Genomic DNA, 7743 nt, shown 5'->3' with positions numbered 1-7743 from the left:
GCTGCCCGTCCTCACGGCACCGCGCGCAGAAGGACGGATGGACGGACGCACCGGGGCTTGGAAGAGTTTCTATTACCATAAAGCAAAAAAAAAAAAAAAAACACAAAGAAAAAAAACACCTTTTTTTTTTAAAAAAAAAAAAACAAAAAAAAAAAAAAAAAAAAAAAAAAAAAAAAAAAATACGACCCAACCACAGAAAGATGCAGCGCTCCCCACGTGGCACTGGGGACGAGAGCGGGGACGCGGTGCAGCCCTACCTCTGCCCAACGCTGGAGATGGGAATGGCGCAAGGGATGGACCCGTGCGTGCCCAACCCGCTCCCTGCGTTGGATATTTTGGGGTTTAACGCAACGATTTCCAGGAGGATAGGAGAAAAAGAAAGGGAAGAAAGCAGCACCTCCCCCAGGAGGCGGACAAAGACGTGGGGGTGATTTTGTATATCTCGCAGCGTTGTACAAAGCGCAGAGGACGGAGTGCAATACGGAAAGTGCGCGGCTCCGGGAGGAGGGACCCAGTGCTGCACCTTCACGGGAATGTAAATAGCGTCTGCAGAGGTCCAAAAAGAATCATAACGATGGTGACGATGATGAGAAGAGACATTTGCCAAATAAAGGATGCTGATCCGCACGGGAGGATGTGGCGTGTAGGAGCTAGGCTGAACCGCGAAGCAGAAGTCATGTGCTCGATAGGAGCTTTAGTTTTCCGGATTTGCAAGAACCCATCCTGTGTGTTTTCTGTAGGCAGGGGAGGAGGAGGGGGTCGGGCTGCTCTGGTTGTGGTGCTGAGGGGCTGGCCGAGTCATGCCATGGTGTGCCATGCCATGACAAGATGTGCCGTGGTGTACCGTGCCATGGTGTGCCATGGTATCCAATGGCATGGTGCCATGATGTGCTACAGTGTGCCGTGCCGTGCCATGGTGTGCCATGCCATGACACAGTGAGCCATGCCATGCCCTGGTGTGCCACAGTATGCCATATCATGCCACGGTGTGCTGTGCCATGGTGAGCCATGCTGAGGATGCCATGGTGTGCCATACTGTGCCATGCCGTGCCACGGTGTGCCATGGCATGCTATGCCATTCCATGGTGTGCTGTGCCACGCCATGCCATGGTGAGCCATGCTGTGGATGCCGTGCTGTGCCATGCCATGCCGTGCCATGCCATGCCATGGTGCCCTATGCCATGCCGTGCCACAGCACGGTGCCATCTCCCACCCCCAGCCCCACTTCCAGTCTCTGCGCACCCCAAGACCCCGTGCCGGGGGCCGTGCCGGGGGCCCCTCGCGTGACTGTTCACTTTATTTATGGTGTGACATATGTAATATTGTCTATTTTTCTTACGTTTCCTGAGAAGAGGTAATATATAAGAGTCTTGCGGGTGCTCCTGCCGGGGCCGCCTGCTCCCTGGGTGTCCGTCCCCCCCTAACCCCGCGTGCCCCCTCCCCACTCTGCGCCGGGGCTCTGCCTCTCTACCTCCACCTCGCCGGGAAACCACGGACGGGAGCACTTACACGGCGTCTGCTCTCGTTTCCACTCCTTTCTGTTTTGCTTTTTTATTTTTTAATTATTTTTTCCTGATTTTTGTTGTTGTTGTTGTTGTTGTTTTAAATTTTATTTTTTAAACAATAAAAATACCCTAACGAACCTTGCATCGAAACCAAAAGCCGAGGGAGGGAGGGAGGGAGGGAGGGGACGGGCGGTGCGGACGTCCAAACCAGAATGACAGCTTTAAAGTGTGATATTTCCCAAAAATAGCGATGTGGGGAGGACGGCGGCCGCGGGGGTGGCCCAAGCTGTGGCGCTTCTGTAGGGTTCTGCTCCAAACCGGTGCTGGGATGTGCATGGGGACGAGGGAGGCATGCCCCGCGCGATGCCTTGGTCGCGTCCTTTGGTGGCTTTGTGGCACCCAGGAGGTGGCAGATGGCTGTGTCACGTGGTCCTGGTGCAACTGCATGGCCTGGGGATACCCTGGGTGCTGCTTGGGGACGCAGGGTGCCCTGTGCCAGCTCAAGTCCCCGTGGCCTCCTGCTCCCATTTTGGGTCTCTATCCCCGTGTCATGGCTGTAGTGGTGCTCATGGCATGGGGACATCCTGCCCGAGGTCCCTGTCCCCATGGGGTGGCAGAGCCGTGCTGCGGGGTCCGGGAGGGGGCACAGCAATGCGCCTTGCCCCCAGCCCCCAGCGCTGCATCAGGGCCATGCATCCCCTACCCAAAAACCCACATGAAACCAAAGTGCCACCTCCCGACAATGCACCCAGGACCCCAAACCTCCCCGGGCAGCCCCCAGCGGTGTCACCGCCACCCCTAGCCCACGTCCTCAAAGCACCCCCTGCTCCTCGCCTGGCTTTGGGGATGGGACATCACCTTGATCCACAGCAGCTTTCCTCGGGGACCCCTCTGATGCCAGTCAAAGGCACAGCACCGGGAGGGCGGTGTCGTGCTGCTGTCCCCTTCCCTGCAGCACCGCGCCAGCCATGGGGATGGGGACAGCAGGGGACCCCAGGGCTGGGGGCTGAGGGCGGAGCTCTGGTAGTGGGTTTTGGGGCCAGCACAGAGAGATGACGTGGCAGGACTTTCCTTCGGCATGCTGTCCCTCCCCCACCCCCCCAGTGCTGTTCCTCGCTTTCTCTTCGTGTACTGTATGTTCGATCTGTGAAAGATGTAAACTTTATGATTCAGGTTCTGTCTGTTCTTATCTCTGTATCTGTGTAATAAAAGATGATTTAATATCAACCCGAGGTCTCCGCAGCCTGGGTGTGTGCCGGGTGCCCTGCACCCCCTACCCCCAGTCTGGGGGGTCGGGAAATCCCCATGCGCATCACAGCTGGGGACATCGGTGGCTGTCCCCTGGGATCTGCCCTCCCTCCTGCAGGTGCTGCACCCTGTGCCTGGGCAGCAAGAGCAGCAGCGGGGGTCAGTGGAGAAAACCCCAGATCCGGGGAGACCACGCATGTCAGCCCCACCCCGCCCAGATGCGCACGCGGGGCAGCGGTCGACCCCGGGTCTCGAACTCGTGATGCCGAGGTTCGAGCCCAGGGCCCTGCCAGCACGGGGCGGGGCCTTGCTGTGATTGGCTGCTAATGTAACAAAGTGGCGCGCCGGCGGGAAAAGCGCACGTGGCGGCGGGAAGTCTGCGTGCTGCGCTGCTTCGCAGGTGTCGGCGGCTCCGCGCAGAGGACGCAGCATGTTCGCGGGCAGGGCGAGGTGGGTCTGCGTGGAGGGCGTGGGGACACGGCTGGTAGGGGGGCACTGCAGCTGCCCAGTGCTCTCAGAGCTGAAAGTTTGTCCCTGAGTGCGAGGCTGTGAGTTTGCCCTTCCTGGGTTAGGGCAGTGTGCCATGCTGCTTTCTCAGTGCTTTTTGGGAGCTCTGCTTGCAGGGCACGTTCTGTGTCCTCTGCTTCCCTGCCACTAGTGAGGCTGGTGTTTGACCTTGGCCTTTTGACTCCAGGGAAGCTCCCTTCTGCATTTTCCTGAGCTGGGTGGGTAGTGACAGTGAACCAGAGAGCTCGTAGTAGTGCTCACTGCTTCAACTGTGGGGTTTCGTTGTAAGCCTACTTGCAGAATCAAGAGCAAACAGCTTTGGAGGTGGTTGTTTTTCCATCTGCTGGAAGCACCCTTAAAGCTTTGCCTGGTTAACATCCTGCTTTTGTTTCTGTGTTAAATGGCTGTTTGTTGAGTTACTTTTTGCCCCATTCCTGTCCAGCCCTCTCTTCTTGGACTCCTCTGGCATCTGGTGGCAGGACCCAGCATCAGTGGCAGCAGTGGAGGCGTCCTGGGATGTGCCGGAGGTGGCAGCTCTGCACAGGGCTGCAGATGATGACTCAGATCAGAGCCACCAGGAGGAGGACAGCTTGGAGGAGCTGGGTGTGCAGGACCCTGTGAGTGTCTGGCTCAATGTGGAATCAGTTTTCCCCTTTCCTATAAGGAAATAGGAAGCCTCCTACATCTCTCTTTCAAGTGCTTCAAAAAATTAAGGATAAGAATAATCTTGGGCTCCTGTTGTTAAAAACCCTGAGCTGAGAAGCAGGAAATTGAATAGTCACTCTCCTGCTGCTAGCCTTTCCCTGTTGGGGTGTCTGCTTGGCTGAGCTGAAGTCAATGGTTCCTGTTCTCCACTAGCTTCAATTTCTGGTTCCTTCTGGCAGTTCTGCTGGGACACCTCTGTTGCAGCACCACTTTGCGGGCAAGCACAAGGAAGGAAACGTTAACTGGATTTTCTCACTTTTGGAGCTGGGAGCTGAACTCCCTTTATATGAGGCTGTTGTCCTCTGTCCCCAGTCTGGGAGCCCATTACTGGAGCACAAGGTGGGGAGTGGGTCTGTGCCATGTGCTGCTTGCAAGAGCTGTGGTTTGGGTTCCAGGAGCTGGAAGCCATCAAAGCCAGAGTGAGGGAGATGGAGGAGGAGGATGAGAGGCTGAAGGAGCTGCAGCTGGAGGCGGAGAGCTGCCTCCTCATGGGCTCTGAGGCAGGTAAGGGCTGTCCCTGGGTGCTGCTGTGTTTTCCAGGAGCATGGGGTGTCAGTGGGGCTGGGGTGTGCTGCTGTGCCTCTATGGGCAGCCCCACACCATCTGGGACCAGGCACCTAATGCGGGGGAGGGAGGGGATGCCAACCACAGCATGGTGCTGTCACATGTCTTATCCACCTCCCACCTTTGCAAGCTGAGATGCAGTGAATTAATTAAGCTCAATTAGGTAATTGAGTTGAGCGCCTTCAGGTGCTGTAAAGCAGTTGCCCTGTGCTGTTATTCTTGTGCAGAGAGATGGGGCAACAGGTGGAGGAGGAGGAGACTGAAGTGTCCCCCTGCCCCAGGGCTCCTCTGTGACAGCACAGCCTCCATCTCTGCAGGTCTGTTCCAGAGGATGACTGAGGGGAAGGTGGAGGCTGACCAGCGGTCCATCTACGTGGGCAATGTAAGTGGAGGCCATGGAGCACGGCCTGCCCTGCTGCTCCTTGCCTGGTGGATGTATGCCACTATCTCCAGCAAGGGCACTGGCTGGCTGGTCCCTAACCTGATGGAACATGGGGGGCTGTGGCTGCAGGTGGACTACGGGGGCACGGCAGAGGAGCTGGAGTCTCACTTCAACAGCTGCGGGCGGATCAACCGCGTCACCATCCTGTGCGACAAGTTCTCGGGGCATCCCAAAGGGTCAGTGCTGGGTGCATCCGCCCTGTGTGGCACTGTAGGAACAGAGCTTTTGCTTCCTAAAAGGAAGCAAGGCGTGGCTTGAGTGTTCGCAAAGAAGGCAGGGATTTGTTGTCCCCTGTGGGGGCTGGGTGTGCCCTGGGGAGGAATGCTGCTGTCCCTGGCGTTGGGCAGCATCCCCAGTGCTCTGCTCCCTGTTCCCGGCAGGTACGCATACATCGAGTTTGAGCAGAAGAGCTCTGTGAAGGCAGCGGTGGAGCTGGATGAGAGCGTGTTCAGGGGCCGTGTCATTAAGGTCAGAGCTGGGCAAAGCCCTGGGGTGCATCCATCCATCCCAGCCCTGTGGCACAGGGCCAGTGCTGAGCCCCTGCTGCCTTCCAGGTGCTGCCCAAGAGGACCAACATGCCGGGCATCAGCAGCACCGACCGTGGCGGCCGCCGGGGTCGCTTCCAAGCCCGGGGAGGGCTGATCCCACGCTGGGGCTACTACGGCGGGCAGCACGTGAGGCTGCGGGGGAGGACGTACAGGTGAGGGGCCCTGGGTTTGGCTGGTGGGGCCGAGCAGGTGGCCGTGCTTTAGGGCTGCTGGTGCCTCGTGCTGAGCCATGCCCCCGAGCTCCAGCGTGGTTCTGTTCTTGCCTAGGGGTCGGGCGAGGCTGCTGCCTTGGTATTTCCCGTACTAGAAAGGAGGACTGCGCTGCCCTGGAGATGCCAATGGGACTGAAGAGATGGGATTGGAGAGATTTAAAAACAGACAAACAAAAAAATGCCTACCCAAGCCAAAAAAAAAAGATTAATTTTAAAATGCCATCTGCCTGCCCGTGGGGATTACTGGTGGCAGCCGAGTGCTGTGCAGCTGGAGCTGGGTGTGAGGGGGAAGACTGGATCTGCTCTGCTGGCATCCCAGGAGCCATCTCCTTACCTTAGGGCTTGTTTTTAAAGGGGAAACTTTTCTGTTAAAGGCAGGCTGGGACACCACCATTACAACGTGAAGTTCTGCATTGCAATCGGTTTTATTATGTAATTCTCACGCTAATCTTTCAGGATCCTTGGTTATAGGAGTCCTCTAGCCCAGATGAACTGAGTCCTAAAGCAGCTTTTCACAGCTCGGGGCACTGCCAGACTAAAAACGCCACTGAGTTTTGTTTTCCCTAGGACTTCAGGATATATGTATGTATTTTTTTTTAAAGCTTGGGGCCTTAACTCTTGTGTTGGTTTTGTGTTCTGTCCAGTGTGGGCTGTGCTGCTGAGGCTGGCCTTGGTTTCTCAGTCTGAGAGGCCCATGGGCTCAGACTACAAAACTGGCTTCTTCCAGGGCTTTAAGCTTTCGTTTAGTAGGTTTGTCAATCATCGAGATTTAATTTTTTAATAAAAACTACTTTTGTGTCTGGGTTGCTTTGTGCTGAGTTGTGGAATAGGAAATGCTGAACTCTCCTCTCTGTGAGTGAGAGGAGTGAAGAATTTTATAGGAAATGGTCAGAATAGCAGTGTTGTACAGCTGCGCCTTGTTTAGATGGTGGGAGAGCCTCAAATGCTTTCACCTCCCACTATTTGACAGCTTCTTGCTGATTAAATGTATTTAAGTTCTGTTTGAGAAGGTATTGTAAATGTCACTTATTTTTAAAATAAATGATCCTGCTGTGTGAACCTCATCTGCAGTGAGACTGTGCTGGCTGTGTGCTGATGCTCTGCACTGACCTGGCTTTCTCCAGGTTTCTTGTATCCTTTGGAACTGTGTAGTGTTTTTTCTCCCTTGCATTTCTATCTGACCAGGTGCTTTTCTAGTCTTCTATATATAAATAGCTGCTCTTGATTTGGTATTCTTTAATTAGAACAGCTTGGAGCTGCAGGGGGAGGAGATGGTAACAGATTAGTTTGGGATGAGCCAGGCAGCTGTGCAATCCTGATGTCTTGATCTCTTGGCATGGATTTATCCCAGCTGCACTACCTGTGTTCCCCAACCTGGACCAGAAATACTGCTGCGTGTGCCTGGCCTGTCTCAGTGAGCTGCAAAGTGGTAACAGCAAACACTGTCAGATCAGAGTCACCCACGCATCTGCCCCGGGAAGGCAAGATCAGTGCAGGACCTGAGCAGGTCCAAGGTGCTTTTTGAAGCCAGCTGTTCGCTCTGTCTGCCAGGGTGTTCTCGGGTATGTCAGCACTGCCTGCGGTTGCAGAGACCTGGAGCCTTGAGCTGACTTGTGCTGTTTTCTCTTTCCAAGAACTACTGGAGTAAGTACATACAGATCTGAGTGTTCCCTGTAAGGAAAAACAGGGCAAGGAGACCAAGTATGTTTGAAATAAGCATTGCTTCTCATGTTCCTGACACAGCAGCGAAGGGGGCTGGCAAACAGCAAAAGGATTGCTGTTGCTGATGTGCTCCTTTGCATCAGAGGAAGTGCTCTCAAGCAGCAGCACTTCTGAGGAGCAGTGTCACTATCTGTGCCTCTCAGCTGACTGGAATCTAGGCTGACCCTAATAATAATAATCTCTTAGCTGTCTCTTGTGCAGCTGTGCTTGCTCTAATCACAAGCACAGCGGGAACTGCTGTTTTTCCACAAAGCCCAATTTCTACAGAAACATCTGAGTTACACAGGAGC

The 7743-nt window shown here is 55.1% G+C and overlaps 1 protein-coding gene across 1 annotated transcript; it reads left to right on the top strand.

Moving 5' to 3' along the window:
• PABPN1L (poly(A) binding protein nuclear 1 like, cytoplasmic) lies at positions 3087-6795 on the top strand. The gene is made up of 8 exons (XM_021408249.1): positions 3087-3203; positions 3703-3877; positions 4361-4469; positions 4847-4911; positions 5041-5147; positions 5352-5439; positions 5526-5671; positions 5787-6795. The coding sequence occupies exons 1-8, from the start codon at positions 3184-3186 to the stop codon at positions 5824-5826; spliced, it is 750 nt and encodes a 249-aa protein (XP_021263924.1). The 5' UTR covers positions 3087-3183; the 3' UTR covers positions 5827-6795.

Source organism: Numida meleagris, chromosome 10 (assembly GCF_002078875.1).
Source record: "Numida meleagris isolate 19003 breed g44 Domestic line chromosome 10, NumMel1.0, whole genome shotgun sequence".
Taxonomy (NCBI): Eukaryota; Metazoa; Chordata; class Aves; order Galliformes; family Numididae; genus Numida; species Numida meleagris.
The sequence above is the reverse complement of the archived record's forward strand: the minus strand, read 5'-3'. Positions and strand labels throughout refer to the sequence as shown.